The sequence below is a fragment of the Phyllostomus discolor genome, chromosome 6 (genome assembly GCF_004126475.2).
Source record: "Phyllostomus discolor isolate MPI-MPIP mPhyDis1 chromosome 6, mPhyDis1.pri.v3, whole genome shotgun sequence".
NCBI classification, from domain to species: domain Eukaryota; kingdom Metazoa; phylum Chordata; class Mammalia; order Chiroptera; family Phyllostomidae; genus Phyllostomus; species Phyllostomus discolor.
In genome coordinates, this window is record NC_040908.2 from 57,243,054 (window position 1) to 57,266,297 (window position 23,244).

The 23,244-nt window shown below is 35.7% G+C and overlaps 1 protein-coding gene across 3 annotated transcripts in view; it reads left to right on the plus strand.

Moving 5' to 3' along the window:
- CTNNA2 (catenin alpha 2) overlaps positions 1-23,244 on the plus strand; it is a 1,115,426-nt gene that overhangs the window by 1,034,996 nt on the left and 57,186 nt on the right. For all 3 annotated transcript variants that reach the window (XM_036028216.1, XM_036028217.1, XM_028515274.2), the window contains exons 14-15: positions 5,923-6,036; positions 14,471-14,652. In XM_036028216.1, the coding sequence (XP_035884109.1) occupies positions 5,923-6,036; positions 14,471-14,652 (296 nt within the window). The remainder of the gene's footprint in view (positions 1-5,922; positions 6,037-14,470; positions 14,653-23,244) is intronic.

Sequence of the window (23,244 nt, forward strand, 5' to 3'; positions counted from 1 at the left end):
CATTGGGTGATCACAGTTTTATGCCATAGCACACATGTCTGTGAATTACAAAAGTATTGGTTTTGCAAATGCAGAGAAGCTTTGATGAATGCTTCACAAGTAAGAATCTATAAATAGCGAGGAGCCTGTGTACATTTATGACAGAAAGAATTAAACATTTAATATTGGGAATTAAGTGGGTGGCATAGAAGATGATGCTATCTTGGTGTCAGGATATCTGTATTTAACAAATAGTAGTTGCTTCTCAGAGAATGACTGTGAACATAATCTATAATGATAGCTGTATGCTAAACTTTTATAAATGGAAACCATTAATTTGGTTATATGGGAGAAAACAGGGCCTAAAATAGGGTTCAGATAAAAGTCTATAGCTTAATTTTATATTTCCCAAACTATGCATGAATGTATCCTAGATCACTGCAAAATATTTTAAAATGTCCAGGAAAACACACAAAAGTCTTTCAAATAGTGTGTGAAATATTAGCTGAAGGTTGTTCACAGTTTAAACATCAGACCTGTTCACCCCTTTGGATGACATATATTTGTGACCCTGAGTTTCTGGTGGTTGGGGGAAAAGCAAGCTCAATGGATGTTCAATTGTATGTCCAAGGTTTAAGAAGTCATGCAATGTGTAGCAGGCACTCAGTTGTTAGGTCCAATTAACTTAATTCACTTTTTATTGCTTAATAAACAGCACCGTTAGGTTTTGGGGGTTGTTTTGGAGTTATTTATTTATTTAGTTAGCCTAAAGTTACCATGAAAAATTACTGAAACAATGAGAGTGCTTGAAGCAATAAAGTTTGGGAACCTATTTTTTTTAACTGATTCTAGAGAGAGGGGAAGGGAAGGAGAAAGAGAGGGAGTAAAACATCAATGTGAGAAAGAAAATCAATTGGTTGCCTCTTGTACGAACTCTGACTGGGGACTAAACCCACAGCCCAGGCAGGTACCCTGACTGGGAACAGAACCAGCAACCTTTAGGTTTATGGGACAATGCCCAACCAACTAAGCCACACCAGCCAGGGCATGTTTGGGAACCTATTTTATACTAATTTCACTGTTATGCTAATTTCCTTCTCTATCCCTCCGTTCCTTTATCTGAAAGTGGGACAAATACTGCTGCAGCTATAAAGCACCTGCATAGGTCTAGTCCTTAGTAGATTTGGAAGAAATATTTTATTTCCTTATCCTGCAGGGATGAAGTTTATCTTAATGCAATTAATCAATGAAATAGAATTTGTATAATAAGTCAACAACATTATCAAAATTTCAGGGATTGGAGTGAGGGTATTTTTCATAGCTGGAAAATAAAAGGTTGAAGAGACTATAAAAACAACTTATGAGGTAAAATTAATCTGCCTATTACAGATTGCTATTATTGAGTTAACCTATAAGTTAACCTAGTTTTGTTTTATTAATTAGAAATATTTTAGTATGATTTTTTAAAAAGCATTATTTCATCTTGGTCATTTGTTGGCCAAATATTTATTGAATGCTTACTACAGGCCCCACTATTGGAGGTCCCCTGAATGTAGAGGGGAGCAAAAGCCCTTTATACTCCAAGAATTTACATATTTACATTCCTTTGGTAGGAAACAGAGAACAAATATATATATATATATATATATATATATATATATATATATATATATATATATATATTAACTGATGCAGAAAACCCCAAGGCAGAAAACCCCAAGGCAGTATAAAGGGGATAGCACACAGAATGGGTATGGTGGGTATGGGCTTTGTGAAGGGTGGTCACTGGGTAACATGTGAGAAGAGACTTGGAAAAGGAGAAAATAAGCCATAAAAGTGTGTTCCAGGCAGAGGGAAAGGCACATATGCCCTGAGGACCACAGAGAATGAGATGGGAGACACTGAAGGGTTCTGAGTGGAAAAATAACAGGATCTGGCTTGGATTTTGGAGGGACCACTGTGACTACAACTGGTGAGAACAGAATGTATATGGCAAGGGCAGGAAAAAAGAGATCAGTTCAGAGGCCTCCATTGCAATACAGGATGGAGATAGATGCCAGTGGCCAGTCAGTCCTGACTAGGGAGATTCTGTTCTATATTTTCTTTAGGAAATCTTTAATTCTGTTTTCTAGTTTCCAATGCATTCCAGTGGTATAGAGCTCTGTTTGGAAATCTTTCATCATGCATCACCCAAACTTTCCTTTTGTAGCTTCCAACTTATGTCCTCATCTTTCTGCTCCCAATGAAACTCATATATACTAGAGCCTTTCCTTTGAATGGTCCTTAATACCCTGGTGAAACAACTATAAATCCTTTAGCCTTTTTCTCATTTTGCTTCTCTACAGAAACTATTGTAGAGGAGATTGGGCATTTGATTGGGGACCAGAGGCAGGTAGAGGAATTCTGTTCTGTAACTTATATGTGGTGTGATCCTGGACAGGTCAGATGAGCTTCTTGGACCTTCATAATTGCACAAGTACATCCCATAGAGTCTTGGAGGGAATAGATTTTAGAGGCAAAATACTTTAATTATTCAATTTTACAGGTATGTCCCACTTTCACAGTAATCTTCTATTATTAGATAATAGTAGAACCAGGGAATCAAGTATGGAACAGAGTTGTTTCTGAATGCTATAGTAAGACCTTCCCTGAGAGAACATAGGGCAGAACTGAGACTTGCCCCTCAGTCTCCAGCTCCCAGGACAGTGAATCACACATTTTGTTAATTCACTTTACCTTGTAACACCATCTAATGATACAAGTCTCGTGATCTCTGGGCCCACTTGCAGATCCTCACTATTTTCCATGTCCCTTTTAATTTGTAAATGTCTTTGACCAATGAAAAATAACACTCATACTTTAAAAAAGTAATTCAAAAATAACAGCATGGGTAGAAGACATATTTATATGTAATTACACAACTGCACATGGACATAATTATTTATATGGCTGGCTTGGATGGATTTGCTGCATAGTTAAGGGCACAAGAAAATATTTTAATTTCATTCATTTGCCTGGTGGTGTTTGTGATGGTTAAAAGCAGGGCCTCAGGAACCTTCAACTTGCTAGGTATAACACCTTGAAAGATTACTCAAATTTGAGCCTGTTTGCACATCTATAAGATGGTGATTAATTTAGTTCAGTAGATTGCTGTAAGAATCAAATCCATTGTCTGAATGCTTGTTCCATAATGATTGCTATTATTATTATTATTGCTGTTGCTAGGTGTATTTTTATTTAACAATAATTTTCAGTTATTACTTTAGTTCACTTTTATAATTTTCAAAGCATTTTCCTATATATTTTATTCTAGAATCCTGTGAGGGAGGCAGGACAGGTAGCTATTATTATCTCCATTTCATGAGTGAGGAAACGGGGGGGCAGACAAGTTCTCAGTGACTTGCCAAAGATGCACAGCTTATGAGTGGTAGAGTTGGGACAGAAAATTGAGACTCTCTGGGTCCACATCCAGGTTATTACTTTTTCATTTTCAAACTTCATTTTGGTTCCTGAGCTACTGTCACTTGAATAAAAGCTCACAAATATTAGCCTAATGCTTCCAGGTTCTGTCTGTCATTGATTCATCTACTAAATACGCAGATTACTGAAATGTTTGGACACAGTACTATCGGCACTGTCATATTCTCCTTTCTTCTGCTGAGTGAAGTTTTCCACTTTACTTTTCTCTATCCTTTTCAAAAACTGATGATGAAGTGTGTGAAATCTTGTCATCACATCTGTCAGCAGAATTTACCAACTTGCTGCAATTGTTCAGAAGCACTGCCCAGAAAAGAGAGGAATGATCAGAGACAAGTGTCTCTGTCCATAATGAAAAGACACTCTATTACTTGAATCAGATTTGGCCCACTCCACCCCTGCTTTAGTTAATAAAGCATGGAAACAAAAAAACTTCTTTCTTTCCTCTTTCTTTTAATATTCCTCTGAAAGAGAACTGAACATGTGAACATGACTGAGTAAATATAAATATACTGATGGTGAGAGAAGGAAAACAAGAGGGGTATGCTGAAGCTTGGAAAATTACTAGGCATGCTGTGATTTTGGCATGAAGGATCCCATTTTATGCCTGTCTGACCAATCTCAAGGATTCATCAATAACCACACCAATTAATTACACTGAGGTGGCCAAAGAAACCAACAGAATAAAAATGGTGCTCTTTTGCATGAGGAATGAGCAACTCAGTCATTAGTACTGCTTGTGGTCTGTTCCTTCCTTTTGAAAAACAGAGCCCTAGGAAGTGGTGCTACTGTGTGCCAAGAGGCAGTTTGTGGGTGATATCACCTTAAGACTAATGACACTTGAGCTAGGGATCTCACTACTGCCCTGTGTTCCCCTTATGCACTGTCCTGGGCACCTTCTGAGTTCATCCTTTTAGGATTAACAGAGTGGGATAGTTGAGATTACATACTTCAGATTGCCAGACTTAGAAGCCTTTAAAAGAGATATAATCTCTCACACCTCAATTTTGTTATCTGTCAAATGAAGACAATTGTGTCTACACTGTAGGTCTGTTAAGAAAACTGAGTTAGTGTATGTAAATCACAGAAAACAGTGATAGTAACATAGAAAGACTTTAATGCATGTTACTTATTATTATTGTCATGAGAGACTTTTTAAATTTCTGGATTCATTTATATCTTTTCTCCAATACTGACTTTGCATATTGGACTGGATTTTATCTAACTCTACTCACTTTAAAGCTATTCCATACCTTCAGTTCTTGCCCAATTTATAATATGGAAAAAAAAAACCCCACAACCCTGCAAATGACAACAGAACAACTGATAAAGAGCAGTATGTTTGGAGTAGGACACATCTGAGTGTTTGGGTCTAGATGCTAGTTCTGTTGTTAGCTAGTTCAGAGACATTTGGGCACATTGCTTGACTTCTTAGAACCTTGGTTTTCTCATCTGATGAGGACTCCCTATCACTTGAACATAGCAGCCACATCAAAGCAAATTCATTCATGTAAAATGGATTTTGTTGAGATTAGATGTTACGATCAGATGGTTAAATGGTCAGGGACACAGAATGCCAAGATCTTGCATTGGCACAGATACTGTGGTTCTGCTTGGTCTCCAAACTTATTTTATTGTGCTGTACTGAGCTAAATGGATACTATGTATGAAAGAATTATTTAATCTTTAGTGGGTATACAGTAGTTGTTGATGGTTTCACTATTAAAAAAAAAAAAGATGTTTGAACAAGTTGGTTTTCAAATTCCCAGGTAGTAATGATAGCAAACCCTTTTAAAATGGTTGTTATGTACCAGACACTCGACACAGAGTACCTTACTTAATTTTTACAAAAATCATGTAGGTAGCTACTGTTGTCAACCAATTCACAGACTTTGAAACCAAAGCTAAGAGAGGGGTTTTTCCATGGTCACATAGGGGTTCATAGTTAGGTGTTCTTACTCTATAGTTGCAACCTGAATACTAAAGGGCTTAATGACCACATCAATTATTTCATCAGGTCTAACCATGGACCTGGAAATGATCAATCTTTTAGGAGTTTGTTGAAACTAAAAGAGAGCTGAAATAGAGCAAAAGGGGCGTGGTAGAGGAAGCATAGCTTTCACTTTGGTTGTTGATGGTGATTTTCTATCTTAGAATATATTTGTATGGGTGGAAATAACACAAATACATTTTTCTTAAAATTAAAAAAATACAGGATTAGACTTTCTACTCCTACAGAAGGAAGGAATATACAAAATGCATTTTTTAAAAATATATAAATTAGGGCAGCTTGATTTTTCTGACTCCATTCTAGTCAAAACCTGCCCACATAAGCCCTGTATTTAATCCCCTACAAACTCTCTTTTCTGGGGGATATTTAGCTTTTACAGTGACGAAATGTATGGATGAGGGTAAAGGTTATCAATGTAAAATATAATGATTTTTCTCTTTCCTCTGTATCTGTAGACTCCAGAAGAACTAGAGGATGATTCTGACTTTGAGCAGGAGGATTATGACGTGCGCAGTAGGACAAGTGTTCAGACAGAGGATGACCAGCTCATCGCCGGACAGAGTGCACGGGTGAGTGGATATCCAGGGCTTCAGTTTGTTGCACAGAGACTACATTCACCAGAATGGTTTGAGGGGATTTCTGATTTCCAAGATATTGGAACCCTGATTATGGCTCTGAAATCTGTGCTCTCACCTGGGGTTGTTTATAGTTACTCACATTTTACATAGTAGAAATAACTACCACTGCTTCTGATTGTTTTTAACTCGGTTCTCTCTCTAACACTCAAAAAATAGCAGCCACAACAAAGCAAACACTTATGTGCATATTGTGTTTGTTGAGGATGAGGATTATGATTAGATGCATCAATAGCCAGGAGATGCAGGATGTCCAGATCTTGCATTGGCACAGACACCATGGTTTTGCTTGAAGTCCCTGAGCTTGTTAACTACACAAAAGGCAAGGACAAATGGAGAATTAGAGTACTATTTGTTACTGCCTGGGCTGCCATTGCTCCATACTCTGGCCTAGGTCTCTAAGAAATAAAACGACATCTTTTGAAATTGGTTCAAGACCATCAGAGTAGAGAGAGAGAACTTCCTCTCCCCTTCCCCCAATACCTACCTATGGGCAGAGCAGTAGCCCTAGATCTGTCTGCCATGTGATATAAAAAGAAATTATAGAGACATACTACAAATATGCCAGTTCAAGGCATGGAGCAAGAAGCAAAGAAAGATCTCTGTTCTGGCTGACTTTTAAACACTCTTGAACACTTGTGACACTGTCCACCAACACAAGTGTTCCAAAGAGGATCCTGAAATCTGACCAATCAGATTAGCTGTATCATCTTGAGGGTAAAAGCAAGTAGGCAAGGTAGGTGACAGGTGATGAAATACTTGGGGATTGCCAAGGGGGCTGAGATTCTCCTCCCTTTAAAGCCTCAAATTCCATAGGGTAAAAGAAATCAAAGTATAAAATAGCTGAGAAGTAGATATTCCAGATTTATATGATAGTTTTAACTTAAGAAAATATAATCAATAGGAAGCATGAGGTTGAGAAAGGTGATGATTAGGATAGGGATTAGGAAACCCCAGAAAGCTGACACTAGTTTAGGATTTGGGAATAACAGTAAGAAATAACCATAGATTAAAATAAGGAGAATTCAAAGAATATTAGGTCTTTTTTTTTCATTTTTTATTGCTATTCAAGTACAGTTCCCCCCACCAATCCCCACTGCCCCATCCATCTCCACCTCCCATCATTGATCCTATCCCTCTTTTGCTTTGTCCATGTGTCCTTTATCATATTCCTTGATAACCCTTCCCTTTTCCTCCCATTATCCCCTCTACTTCCTCTGGTTACTGTCAGTTTGTTCTTTATTTCAATGTCTCTGGTTACATTTTGCTTGCTTGTTTTGTTGATTAGGTTCCACTTATAGGTGAGATTATATAATATTTGCATTTTACCACCTGGCTTATTTCACTTAGCATAATGCTCTCTAGTTCCATCTGTCCTGTCATGAAGGATAGGAGCTCCTTTCTTTCTGCTGCATAGTATTCTATTGTGTAAATGTACCATAGTTTTTTTTTTTTTATGCACCCATTCAGCAGAATGAAAAGGGAACCAACCATATGGGAAAGTATATTTGCCAATGATACCTTGGACAAGGGTTTGATCTCCAAAATATATAAAGAACTTATATGATTCCACTCCAGGAAGACAAACAACCCAATTAAAAAATGTGCAAAGGACCTGAATAGACATTTCTTCATGGAGGACATAGGGCCAAGAGACATATGAAAGTATGCTCAGCATCACTAGCCATCAGAGAGATGCAGATTAAAACCACAATGAGATACCACTTCACACCAGCCAGAATGTCAATCATTAATAAATCAACAAACAACAAATGCTTGTGATGATGTGGAGAAAAGGGAACCCTAGTGCTTGGTTGGTAGGAATGCACACTGGTGTAGCCACTCTAGAAAGCAGTATGGAATTTCCTCAGAAAACGAAAAATGGAATTGGCTTTTGATCTGGCAGTTCCAATCCTGGGATTATACCTTAAGAATCCTGAAACACCAATTCAAAAGTACCTGTACACCTCAATGTTCATAGCAGCACAATTTACAATAGCTACATGCAGGATAAATATTAGGTTTTTAGATGATTCATAAAATCTTTGTGCGTCAAACCCATGTTCTCTTTTGTGCTATATGTCCTGATAGTCTAATCCAACAAATAATCCAGAAGATATAGATGGACATTGATATTGGGAAATGTGAGCATAAAGGTCAGAACACTGAAGACACACTGGCTTTAATTTCAGACAGACTTGGTTTTGAATTGTAAAGATTCAAGTGAGGATCATGCTTTGTTGCATGTTGTTTAATTTCTCTGATCTTCAGAGCTATTATCTGTAAAATATGAATAATAGATTTTAAAATTGGTGGGGTTAATTATTTGTAAAATAATGAGGATAATACCTGACATACATTAAGTTCTCAACACAGGTCACTCTGAAAAACGTTATTATTTGGAAGAGAAATCTCTTCTGATCGTAGACTGGTGACAGTAGAAAAGCACACAAAACAGTATGAAGCTTCCTACCTTGAAAATTTTATATAGATTCTATTTAAACTCTGCTCAAAATGTTGACTTGGGAAGATCGTTAGCTGAGAGTCTTTTGAGCTTAGTTGGCATAACACTAAAGTAATTCATCAATCAAATCATTCATCTTCAAAATTAAGGAAAACCAGCATTTTTACATTAATGACAAAGGGCAAGTTTGAGTAATTTATCCGAGCTTTAATCAATTCAAAGTCAATTTGATTGATTGCAGCTCAGTGTCAATACAGCTCAAGAGCAGTTGTCTTGTTTTCTCAAAGACAAAGGCATACTGTACAACTCTTCTAGTCACCATCTTGTCAAAATGGCATAATTAGTCTCACTCTTTACAAGGAAGAACAAGGTCCTGTTGTACTTCATTTCATCAAGTATGTTATGGGTGGAAACAAAAATCAGATGGCACCTATTTACATCATCAGTTATTTCTTCACTCAACAGGTGAAAACATAATAGTATTTTCCGAAGGATTTCTCATCATGAGTTATGAACATGGTCCAGGATATTATGAAAATGTGCTGCTATGATAGAGCACTTGCTGCTTTGTCTTTGAAATCCATCGTGTGGTCTGTGTGATTAACTTGCAGCAGACAGCATTAGTTATTGAGTCAGCCTACTGTAGCCTGTAATTATATGATGACAAATCAGAGACATAGAATTAAGTTGGAAATAAGAGGGTGCATTGAATTGCTGAGATGACAGATAGTTGAACTTTTGACCACAGAAGTGTGTTAACTTGGTCAAAATTGTGAAGAAGGCAGAAGTTGTTTTTGACAAAGGCAGTTGCTCTTTCCAGCAGCCAGTTGTCCCTAGTAATGGCCTTATTTTGTGTTCTCATTCAGACATTTCTCTCTGAAGTGTTAAATTAATCTAAAAGGAGGTTGAGGTGGGGGAAAAGCTTTTAGAACCCACTCCAACATTGCTCTCAAATTCTAAAATTAGAGTGTTTATTTTCTTCATGTGACCCTGTCTGATGCCTCTTTAAAACATTTTATAAAGAGACCAAGAGAGTGAAAGAACAAATGAGCAAATGAGTGAGAATGACCATACCCTGGAATAATGAAATGTAGAAGTGATAGGACCTTGACATGACATCTTACAAACTCTTTTTTTACAGGTTGTTATAGCTAAAATTGGTCATCAACAATTCTTGGACACTTAACCTTGGTGATAGAATGTATTATTTGGAATCACACAGACTTGATTTTAAATATGGTCTTGACCATGCTATGTAACTTGGAGGCTTCTTTCTTAACCTCTTCATGCCTCATCTCTTTGCTTATATATACAGCATCCTGTCTTGGAATGTCATTCAGAGATCTGCATGATAAAATGTATCACAAGATGTCGTATAATATTAGGCTGATTAAGATGATGATGATGCTTGTAACATTAGGGAGTTATTCATCAGAAGGTTGGCCAAATAGTTTATCCTGAAAGCTGGACAATTCAGGCAGTTATGAAAATTTGTACTTGAATTAATGGGACAAGTACTTCAATTTTCCCATTCACTTCACAGCCTGAGACTGGTAAAAGTCAAAGGACCCACTCCTTAAGTAATACTTTTAGTCATTATCCTGCTTTAAACTAAAGTGAATATAAATGGATGCATTGAATTTTAGTCCTTTTACTTATTATTTCCAAACATTCATCTACTTGTAGCCTTAACGTTAGATTCTTGCTCTGTGTTAGGAAACCAACACTTGTCAGGTTGGAGACCTATAGACCTCAAAAATCATTTTTCTCTTTGAGATTGGGGAAATAATTATAAGAAAAGCTTCTTGAGATTTAGATTGAAGAAAAGATTCTGAGCTGAGTGGTTGTCGGCTTGGATCAGTGATTTGTACTTTTATTTAATAAGTAGAATTTATCACAAAAAAATGGTTGGCTGTGAACCTGGGATGAAACAGTTGGCAACTTTGAGGATTCAAGTGTCTGATGCCACACATTTGGGCTCCCAGATCAAGCAGATCAACCATTTGCAGAGCTCTGCTTGGCTGCTGTGAAAAGAAGCAGCAGAAACCCTCAAGCTAGCCTAGGTGGTCACACAAACAGAAAAGCCAATTTATTCCCTTTTCTCTTGGTCAGGAAAATAATTTGTCTCATATTCCCTTAGTTTGAATGAATGAACAATTGCATGTTATTTATTTTGTATTCAATTTGATTTCAATGTAAACAATCTCTAATTTTTTTTCCTAGCTAGAACGGCCTTAAAGTGTTAGCATTTCAAACTGCTGAGTTACATTGATAAGACCTAATTAAAACTCATACATTGAATGTTAATTTGATTAATTTGCAAATTTTATAGTTTGTGATCTACTGTTTATAGATAATTTTTTTTTAAATTCCAGCTTCAGAAAAGGTCAATTATGAGTTTTTAAAAGCAAGAGCATTTTAAAAGTATTTGGGAAAAGACTGGTTCATCGATAGCTACATATGCAGAAACTTGTATAACACTTGTACCCACGTCACACAACATTTAGTGTGTTAGGCAGCTTGAGCACCTCTAGAATCACAATAAAATTTCCTTTGCAAATCTGCTTTGAAGGGGCCAGTTTTTCTTCAGAATTGTGCCCTTAGAAAATGTTTGTGTGTTCCAGTAACTTTTCTTGAACTATGTTGATGTAGTGAGTGAAAAAATATTTAGGTAGTCAATCAAAAGATATTTACTGAGCTTCTATTCTCTAGAGGATGTTGAGGACTCTACCCTAAGGAAGCTTAGAGAGAAGGTGGTGATAGGGCATTAATAAAAATTATAGAGAAGAGTAAGGCAGATAATATTCAAATGCTAAATTTCACGGTTGAATCTCAACTGGTACAGTTCACAGAGAAGTGTGCATCCTTCAATATACAAATTACCCTTTTGGGATAACAAAAATCCACTACTTTCCATCTGAGGATTAAATGTAGAGTCTGGAAGTCTGCTGGATAGGTTTACAGAATTTTTTTTCTACAGGGAAGTAGGTAGTGGATGCTTTACATGATGCTGGTTAGGACTTGTGAGGTCTAAGTAAAACATTATCAATTTTGTGTGCAGAGGACAAATTACTCTAGGACAGCATTAAATCATCAGACAGGGATGCCTCTGGAAAAAGTGCATAGTATATATTAACATTTGCAAATCCAAATCTATCTCAAATGCATTGGAATAGCTATGTTATCATCAGTACAATATAGCATATGTGAGTTTATAAGAAACTCTTGTGTATATAGAACACCATTTTAAATAGTTTTTGAAAGTACTTTAAAATTTTTTTAAATATAGTATTTTAAAATACATTAACTATAGTATTTGTTCCAGTTTGGCTATTTAATATGAATTGTAATTTGTATATAGACACATATATACATACCTATACATAAATTATGTACACAATCAGACATGTATTGTTTATATAAAGTCACATACATGCATGCATGGACATAGTAAACATGGCTGTGTATTGGTAAGAGGTAGCATCGAGGCAACTGCTAGTCGAAGGCTACTTTTATGCAAATAAGACAAAGACACCCCTTACTCTGAGCAGAGGAATCCTTATCTGTAAGATGCTCAGCCTGGTGGATAGTGATTTCAGTGACATTTGTTCCATTGAGCCAGGACCACTGTGCAGTGTCAAACCTGTATGGACATGCATGGTGATTCAGTTGTGCACAGTGGTTAAGTATAGTGTTAGATGAGGTGGGTTTGAATCCTATTCCTACAGCTTAGTAGTAATATGATGTTAAGAATTTAATTAATTTCTCTGGGCTTTGGTATTATCATTAATAAAATAGTGGAAATAATAGTATTAATTTTTTACGATGATTACTAATGATTAGTTAATGATTAGACTAAGTTTTTTGACATACATGGCTTCTCAGCACAGTACCCTGTAAATATATGGCTGGGTTTCAGTTCAATCTTTTATTCATAGAGAGTCATATAGACTCTGGGTCCAATTCTTGCCTTTGATAGCAACTAAGTAATAAGTTATGGGGGTAACTGGAAAGGAAAACTAATACAGAAATGATGATTAGATAATGTTAACAATAATCTCACACATGCTTACTTTCATTTTTTGTCAGATAAAACACATTTGTTTTATTTGCTGTCCATCATAACATTCTGAGGTAATTGTTTATTATTCTTACACTATATCTGAAGATGTAAAACCATGATCCAGTAGCAATGAGGCATTAAACCAACTCAGTGACAGGGCCTGATTGAGACCAGTTTTTCTGAGCTTGTGTCCACTGATATTTCTACTAGTTATCTGCTACCTCTTCATCAAACAATTCACTCACACTTCAGAGTTTACAATTTAGGGAGCAGTTGTTCCTGTTATTTTACTTGTTCTATGCAAAAGTTGTAGGTCTCTCAAATCATGAGTTCTTGCTCTCTTTTCTGGAGAACACATGCATGCCAAAACCACAGGGATACTAGAGCTAATATTCTTACTCACCTGCTCCTTCTGTGAAGCAGATTGCACACAGTTCTGTGAGGGTGAACTGAGATGGTGTCAAACATTTTGGTGTGGGCCTGCTACATAAATAGTGCTTATGAAATACAGATGATTGTCTTTATTCATGGTAGTTATGTTCTATAGTCACCATGAATGCTTAATTAGCAATATTGAATTATTGCAGCTAGAGGAAACACAGGGTTAGGTTCCTGAGAGCTGCTATTCTCAACACTTTCTTCAATCAATCATATATAATGTTGTTTAATGACCATTTTTGTTTAGATACCTTATATTATAATTGTGATTCACTTATTTTGAACCCACATGGTCAAGAGCACTAACTCATGCCTGACTGAAGTACATCTAATGTATGTATTTGCTACATAAGGTGCATCACAGGACACCAGGCAGCACTCCAGCTCTATGCTTGGGGGCCACATTATATAGCAAAATCACCAACAGAAAGTACAGAGATATGGAAAATGTGGCACTAAATATATCCCAGGAGGGATGCTTGTTTATAGGATGAGTGGTGAAACAAGAAGACAGAGAAAGAATACCTCTTTTAACCTCATCTGGGAATAAACACTTCAGGTGCCTCATTTTTTTTTTTTTTCAGCTCTGGGCAAGTATTGATTTAGGGTAGATAAATTTTAAAGAGTAGGTAAATTTGCAAATAAAGAATCCATGAGAAATGAGAATTGACTTGTTATTGCCTTTCTATATTCCCTTGCTTACAGACTATTGAAAATCAACCTTTGCTTTCTAATCCTATATTTTAACCCATCCCAGCATCTCTGTCTACATATTCACAGACTCTACAGGGAGCCTCAGTCATACCAGGATTTCCATAAAGGCAGTGGAAGAGGGCTGAGAATTATTGGTGTGCCATCCCTGAAATGCTCTGGGTAGGAGACTTTTGTTTGACATCCAACCATAGATTCCTTCACTAACACTCATAGGAAATCTCCCCACCCCACTGCACTTGGATGCTCGGATAGTGTTTAAAATTCCTTAGCGACAGAAGGCCTATTTTCTTCTTTCCCTTCTCAGAACAGATTTCGGTGTTGAAAGAGGTGCATTCTTTCATCTGGTAAAAGTTTCCTGAGACCAAATATAAAATTTGTCAAGAATAGATTCTTTTGAACAAACATATGTCATCAAAGCAACAGAGAAGTTCTGTTACTGTCAATGTGCATGTGCTTTTGGATCTCTGTATTTTTTGTATGTGGGAGTGGGGACGGGGAGTTTGGGGACCTTATCAGATGTCTGTGATTTTTCCTTCCCCCAGATGGAGGAAACATACTTTCCAGAATGGAGGTGCAGCCTATAAATCGTGTCAGATCTGACTCTGCCATTAACTGGAGGTAGAGCCAGCCAACCTACTGTCTGTATTTCTGCTGTCACTATTAGTCACACTTTTCTGTAACCCACACAGGCCATCATGGCGCAACTACCACAGGAGGAGAAGGCAAAAATAGCTGAGCAGGTGGAAATATTCCACCAAGAGAAAAGCAAGCTGGATGCTGAAGTGGCCAAATGGGATGACAGCGGCAATGATATAATTGTGCTGGCCAAGCAGATGTGTATGATCATGATGGAAATGACAGACTTCACAAGGTGAGGCCCAGGGATAGAGCTGAAGATTTTCTCATTGAACCCAGAAGCATAACAGTGTATATTACCTTGCTGAAAAATTAAAATATTACATAAAAGCTGGGTACAGATATTATAAAATTTACATGTGTAAGTCAAAATGATCTGAACCTAATTCTTAGCAGATAGGTTTTTTTGGGTAGGGAAAAGAGGCTCATTTTTATAATTATTATTGTTTTAATTATCTATGCAAAGTCAGTCTTCAAACCTTTGGGGATTGGCTGGTTTATTTTTTGGTCTGTGCTATTTTGCAGTGTACCTAAATATTCTGAAGATAAGGTGAATGATTTGTTCATATCCTCTTGGGAAAATATGTTTATGCATTTGTGTGAGTGTACATATATACATGTGATATGTTTTAATGCTAGACCATGTTCTAGTATTAACTTCAGCTCATTTTTTCTCTTATGTTCAAAGAATCAGGTTCAACAAACTGATTTCATAATTTTGACAGGTTAATTAAAACTTGTGTATGTTTTGTTCCTTTTTGCTCTGAGCAATGCTTTTAAAATATCAAGAGACCAGTCAGAATTTTGTCAGGAGCCTTTTCTTCATCCGGGTCATTGCTGTTTCTGCCATTATATTTTTAGTTTCCTCTTTAAAGGGAGGTAACATTTCTGTCCTTCCTACCACACAAAGGTCAAACTAAGGCAAAGCAAAGCTCAATGAAAAGATCCCTTGATTTTTAGTCCAAATACCAGATAATTTTAGATCTGTCCCTTATAGTCTTTATTTGCAAAATGGGGAAATAATACATTTCTTATAAACTTCACAGGATGAGTTTAAAATCCAAAGAGATAATGCATTTGTAAATTATGCTGCCATAAAAAGGTAAGCTACTATTATACTGTAGATTTTTTTTCCTGGGAACACAGGCACACACAGACACATGTAAGCAAGGATGTTTTAATGATTCCACATGATATCTGTTATCAAAACTATGTAATATATATGGCAATGTCAAAACATCACCTCGTGGGTAACAATTTTGTAATGATTGCTGAATGTCTCTAATAAGAAAATGCTGCAATTGATTATAGGTTATAATAAAATAGGGAACATTTCTACCTCATCTCCCCTACCCTTTGACCTTTGCCTCTGGCCAATATGTACTAATAACATTACTTGGCCCATTCTCCAAATATTTTAGAATTGATTTTGACTTCAGTAGAATGATTTTACTGTTATTTGGGTGACCTTTGAGACTTTTAAATGTCATCATATTCATTAGAAGTTCAAATTTGTAAATTTAGTCTCTGTCAGCTTCACAAAGTTATCACACACACACACACACACACACACACACAAATAATAGTAGGAAAAACGGCCTGGGCTATTATTTAAGACTTAATTTTCTACAAATCATGCTACTGTGGCAGCTTCAGTCATTACTTTTTAAGGTCTATGATGACTTAATTTGCTTGCTTTAAAGATTGTACTAGTACTTTATCTGATGGGTATTATGCAATCCATTAATAACATCACTTGAACAAATATTCTCATTAAAGTGAATAATGAATCTACTCATGTTGCCAGTTATAATGCTGTACATTATATATAACTGTGCTCAAGGAAAAGAGATATTTGAGAAGGTCTTGTTAGATGTTAACTAAGACAGACTTTTTATTAGTCAAAGTATAGTTTTAAAAGTGAAAAGAAGGCCACTTCAATTTCCTAGGGATTTCACGTAGTAATTTTATGCTGATTTGAATAATGGAATGTCTAGAATACTACTGGTGATCGTTTCTTCCTCTGTTTGATGAGCAGTTTTGTGCTCGTTTGTGAGGACAAAGGGAGGAGAACAGTAATTAATGACCAGAGAAAAGACAGAGTGAATTGGAAACGGAACACTTGAAGTGAGGTTTTGCCACTGCCTCCATCTGCACAGTCTCTTCTTTAACAAAGAGGTAGCTGACTTCAGACATTTTTTGTGGCCTCTCACCCAAGTTCACTGCATCTGATCATATGCGTTATCATTATTGCCCTTGCATTTTCCACTTCAAGGAGGAATAATTTCAGCTATATATTTCTAATAACTCCTATGAACTTTTATGTCTTATTTAAAGGAATTAAAACTTGACTATTTTTCTGAAGTCATATGTTTAAAGGGCATTTCAATTCAAGAAATACCCTTGCATTTAGTATCTTATTATTTTATTCTTATCAGTAGCTGACTTATTAATTTGATTCAGTAATCTCAATGATATCCACTGCATTGTTATTAAAATTGGAGAGGTTCTGCCTCATTATTTGTATAATAACTTCTTCATAAAGGATAAAACTGATTATGCTTCCTGTCTTTCTCTTGTTCAATTCTTGACTTCTAGCTCATGGGCAATGGCAGAGGCACTATAATGCATGAAGTGAATCCATATTTATATCATTTTTGGAAAGAAGTAGAATGTGCTGGTCTTGTTTTTCAAAAACAAGAGGTATGGAGACAGCAAGAGCTCTGGAGAGAAACCCAAGTTTAATTGTAGAGGAAGAGACAAAGCAAGTTATCTTTGAGATTAACCATAAATTCTGATCGTGAAAGGAATAGGGTTCAGGATAAGAAAATAACTTTTAGGGTACATGTAACTCTAAAATTCTGAGTATAAGACTAAAAATAATGTAATCACCCCACTCTTCTCAAACTCCATTCCTGCCTTCACTCAGACCCTCAGTACCTCAGCCTAAGTTCACCTGACTGGTCTTTCAGTTCCAATTCTTTACTCTTATTTGTTCATGCCACATCACATCTGGCTATTAAAGGGAACCATTCAGCTCCCTTTGTAACAAAACTTTTATTACCTCCTCTTTGCATAGAATGAAATAAAAATCTCAACTTGTCTACCTAAGGTCAACATTTATTGATCCTTAGGTTTCTTTATCAGTTTTGTACATATTTGTACTTCAACTTCAAGGCCATGATATTAATGTTACTTCCTTAAATAGTTTAACTGACAGCCCCACAGCCAAACCTGACTCCTCATTAACCCCCTCAACAGATCTACTCAACTATTCTATGGTGTTGTCTTCATACTGCTCCAGGTGATTGGTAAAAGTGATGTTTCCCAAGCATTTTTATGGAACCCAAGCTCTGAAAAGAGGTTTCTATGATTCAATTCATTTGCAAATACACTTGTTACATACTCATTGTTGGAAAGTTACATTATGTATTGACAGGTTAGATGTTTTGAGAAATGAGTAGCGTGAGTCTTTTTTAATTTTGATTAACTTCAAATTTAAGAATTTTGGATATTGAGCACATGAATTCAGAATGTACTCACACTTGATTTTTTATGTTAATACCTATTACCTTTTCATGATATAATTATAAATTGTTGGTCAATGGTAGATAGCAGTGATATAGTAATAGTTATCCATGACTCTGTCTCTCTCTTTCTTTTTTAAATTTACTACTTCCTAGGAAGGCTTACAGATATTTGTATAAGTGTCACCTATTGTATAAGTGTCACCTATTACCAAAAGACAGAAGGTAATCATTGTACAAATCTATATAGCAGACCCAAATCTGTGGCTTGATGTTCTTTCCAAGAAAACAAAAAAAAAATATGTTCCTGATGGAATGATATGATGACTTCTACCTTTAAAATTACAAGATTTCTCAAAGCACCTTTTAAAATACCCAAAATAGACACTCTGGTTTAATTTACATGTGTAAGTCAAAACAATAAGAAATACAAAGGTGGGTAGGGAAACACAAAGGATGGAAGCCATCACTTTAAGATGGACCTATAGCCAGTGGGGTCATTCCCTTTATCAACACATCTTCCACTAACAGGAAGGCTCACATTTCTTGTCTTAGCTTTTCTGGGCCTGTTTTATATATATGTTGATGATAGGTAGATGATAGATAAAAAGATAGATTTTTTTTCTATTGGCCATTTATTTCTTATTTCTATGCCCCTTCACATTATTCAGATGACTGTGGCTCATTTTGACTTCTGCTGTCCAATACAGTAACCACTAGCCACATGTGTCTACTTGCTTTTTTATCATGGTAATATATATATATATATATATATATATATATATGTAAAAAATTAAATTTTTACATATATTAAATTTACTAGTTTAACCATGTATAAGTATATATTTCTATAGTATTATGTACCTTCACATATGCACCTTCACAGGTGCAGCCGTTACCACCATCTATCTCTAAAAAGTTTTTATCTTCCCCAACAGTGTTAACTATTGGTTAACAGTACTATTAAGTGTCAACTCTCCATTCTCCCCTCCATTCAACCCCTGGGAACCACCGTTGTCCTTTCTATCTCTGAGAATTTGACTACTCCAAGTATCTCATTCAAGTGGAAACATATAGATTTGCTATTTTGTGACTGGTTTATTTCAAAATGTTCTCAAGGTTAATCCATGTTATAGTTTGTGCCAGACTTTCATCCTTTTTAAGGCTAAATAATATTTCATTGTATGTATTTATCATATTTTGTTTATCCATTAACCCATTTTTAGACACTTGAATTGATTCGATCTGCAGGCTGTTGTGAATAATGCTGTGATGAACATGGATGTACAGATATCTCTTTGAGATTTTGCTTTCAGTACTTTCGGGTTTATACCCAGAAGTGGAATTGCTGGACCATATGGTAATTGTATGTTTAAGTTTTTGAGGAACCACTGTACTGTTTTACACAGTAGCTGTGCCATTTTATATTGCCATCAACAGTGCACAAAGCTTCCAACTTCTTTACATCTTCACCAACACTTTTATTTTTTTTATTTTTTAAATTTTTGTTTGTTTTTATAGTAGTCATCTTATTGTGTGTGAAATGGTATCTAATTGTAGTTTTGACTTGGATTTCCCTAATGATAGGTGAAGTTACACATATTTTCATGTGTTGATTAGCCATTGTATATCTTCTTCAGAAAAATGTCTATTCAAGTCCTTTGCTTATTTTTTAATAAAGTTGATTAAGTTTTAGTGTTGAATTTTAGGAGCTTTTGTATACTCTGAACATTAATTCCTTGTCAGGTATATGATTTGCAAATCTTTTTTCCAGTTCTGTGGGTTGCCTTTTTTCCTGTTGATTGTATGTTTTCTTTTGTTTTGTTTTGTCTGATGCATACCATTTTTAAAAAATTGATAGATTTGTCTTTTTCTTTTTGTCCTGTGCTCTTGGTGTCACATCTAAGACATCATTGCCAAATCCAATGTCATGAAGTTTTTCCTATATATTTTATTGCAAGATTTTTACAGTTTATAGTTTTATAGGTCTTATATGAAGAGCCTTTTATGCATTTGAAGTTAAATTTTGTATGTGGTATAAAATAAGAGTCCCATTTCATCCTTATGCATGTGGATATCTAGCTTTCCCAACATCATTTGTTGAAAACACTGTCCTTTTTCTGTTGACTATCATTGAAAACAATTTTACCATGTTTATGATGGTTTATTTCTGGGCTCTCTATTCTGTTCTATTGATTTATAGGTCTTTCTTAATGCCATTACTACACTGTTTTAATTACTGTAGCTTTATAGTAAATCTTGAAGTCAAGGAATGTGTGGCCCCCAACCATGTTCTTTTCCAAGATTATTTTGACTATTTGGGGTGCCTTGAGAATCCAAATAAATTTTAGGACAGATTTTTCTGTTTGGGAAAAAAACATACTGAGACCCTGATAAGAATAGCATTGATTGCTTTGGATAGTGTTAACATCTTAACAATATTGTCTTCTGTCTATGAACATTGGGTAACTTCACATATATCTGTGTACTTATTTCAGAAATATTTTGTAGTTTTTAGCATATACATCTTTTGCCTCCTTGGTTAAGTTTATTACTAAGTACTTTTTCATGTAATTACAAATGGGATTGCTTTTTTAATTTCTCTTTTAGATAGTTCTTTTTTTAAAAAAAGCTTTTATTTGTTTATTTTTTGAGAGAAGGGGAGGATAGGAGAAAGGGAGGAAGAGAAACATCAGTGCATGGTTTCCTCTCACGGAGGAAACCTACCAGGGACCTGGCATGCAACCCAAGCATGTGCCCTGACTGGGAGTCGAACCAGTGACTCTTTGGTTCACAGGCTGGCACTCAATCCTCTGAACCATACCAGTCAGGGCTAGAGAGTTCTTTGTGTAGAGAAATACAGCTGATGTGTTTTTTTTTTTTATTTTATTTTTAGAGAGGGAAGGGAGGGAGAGAGAGAGAGAGAGAAACATCAATGTGCGGTTGCTGGGGGTTATGGCCTGCAACCCAGGAATGTACCCTGGCTGGGAATCGAATCTGGGACACTTTGGTTCCCAGCCCGCGCTCAATCCACTGAGCTATGCCAGCCAGGGCTACAGCTGATGTTTGTGTGTTGATTTTGTATTCTATAACTGCTTGATTCATTTATTCTAATTTTTGGTAGAAAGCTTAGGGTTTCTATATCTAAGTCATGTTGTCAGTAAACAAAGATCATTTACTTCTTCCTTTCTCATATGGATGCTTTTTATTTCTTTCCCTTGCTTAATTGTCCTGGCTATGACTCCCAGGAGTATGTTGAATAGAAGTAGCAAAGTGGCATCTTTGTTGTCTTTCTGATCATAGGGAAGAGAAGCTTTCAGTCTTCCACCAATTGACTGTAATGCCAGCTCCAGATTTTTAAAACATTTTTATGATGAAATAAAATTGCAAAATTGACAGTTCCTTTTAGAACTAGAAATGGATTTATAATAGGGTCCAGTAATTTCTTACTTGGGTGTTTATCCCAGAGAAATGAGAACTTTCAACCACTAAAAAAACTGTATACAAATATTTATGCTAATTTATTTGTAATAGCCTAAAACTGGAAATTATCCAAATGTCCTTTATTTGGGTAAATTGTTAAAATAACTATGGTTCATCTATATAATAGACTACTACTTAGCAATAAATACTTGCAGCAACTTGGATGAATTGCAAGGAAACTCTGCTGAGTGAAAAATATCAGTGCCTACTGCATTACTCTATTGACATACATTCTTGAAATGAAAAAAAAATATTACAGAGATGGAGAAAAGAATTAGTGATTACCATCTGGGGGCCATCTAGGGATGATTACCATTAGGGATGGGTGGGCTATATAAAACTGGTTCAAGAGAACCTTGTGTTCTATGCCTCAACTGTGATAGTAGTGACATGAAGTTACACATGTGATATAATTGCCTATAACTTACACACACATACACACAAATGCATGGATAAACACTGAAACCTGAATAATCTCCATGAATTTTTATCAGCATTCATTTCCTGATTTCATTATGTAATTTGTTAACACCGGGGTATGCTGGATTAATGGTGCATTGGACATCCCTATATTTATACATTTGCAAATTCCTAGAAATATATAAATACTTCAAAATGCAAAGTTAGAAAATAGAAAAACTTGAATAAAATTACACTGAGTTTCTGTATTCCCATGAGCCATATTTTAAATGTTCTATAGTCCATATGACTAGGGGATACTATATTGGGCAATGCAGAATTACAGAACATGTCCATCATTACAAAAATTCTCTTGAACAGCACTGCTGTAGACACTCTGATGTCTAAAGGAGTTTTAAATTTTACTCCAGCCTACACAATAACATTAAAAGAAAATGCTTGTCATATAAGCTGAATTCAGGGTCCTTTCTTAAAGATACTGGTTATTACCCAACAACTAGAAGGACAGCTACACAACCTGGCATATAAACAGAAGGAAATGAGCAATTTTGATTCTCCACCCCACAAAATGACCCAGCTATCTTTTCTATCCCTTTTCTCTCGTCTGTTCATACGTGGGGAAAGTGTATCATGTCACTGAATCTGTACTCATGAAATCTGGGTCTTGAAACTTCCTTAGAAACGTCTTGCATGATGCTCAGAAACATATGTTAGATATTTAGGATTTTTGAGATAATTTAAGGAATTTTCTGAATTCAGCCTTATTAGGCAATAAGTGGATGAACATTGCTTTAAATGCTGATGAATGTCTGGAAACTTCTATTTGGCACTCAACAATTTTTCTTGTATTTTTTATGTAATTATAATGCTGTTTTCATATTTATATTTTATTTTTATTCTATATTTGTATATATTGTGAGATGATTACTCTAGAAAGTCTAGTTAATATCCATCACCATATATAATATAAAAATTTATTCTTGTGATAAAAGATTTTAAGATCTATTCTCTTAGCAATGTTTAAAAATTATTATATCCTCATGACTTATTTATTTTATACCTGGGAATTTTTACTTTTGACTCCCTTTTGTCATTTCACCAACACCTTTTACCTTGGATAACGATCAATCTGTTCTCTATATCCAGAAGCTCAAGGTTTTTTTTGGGGGGGGTGGGGGGGTTGGCGTTTCTCTGTCTAATTTTACCTAGCATTATGTCCTCAGTATTTACTTATGTTGTCACAAATGGCAAATCTCATTTTTATGGCTGTCTAATATTCTTTTTAAAATTTTTTTTGTTTTAATCATTGTTCAACTACAGTTTTCTCCTTTTTACTCCCAATCCAGTCCCCCCTCCCACCCTCCCCACTTCCCTCCCATTACCACCCTCCCCTTAGT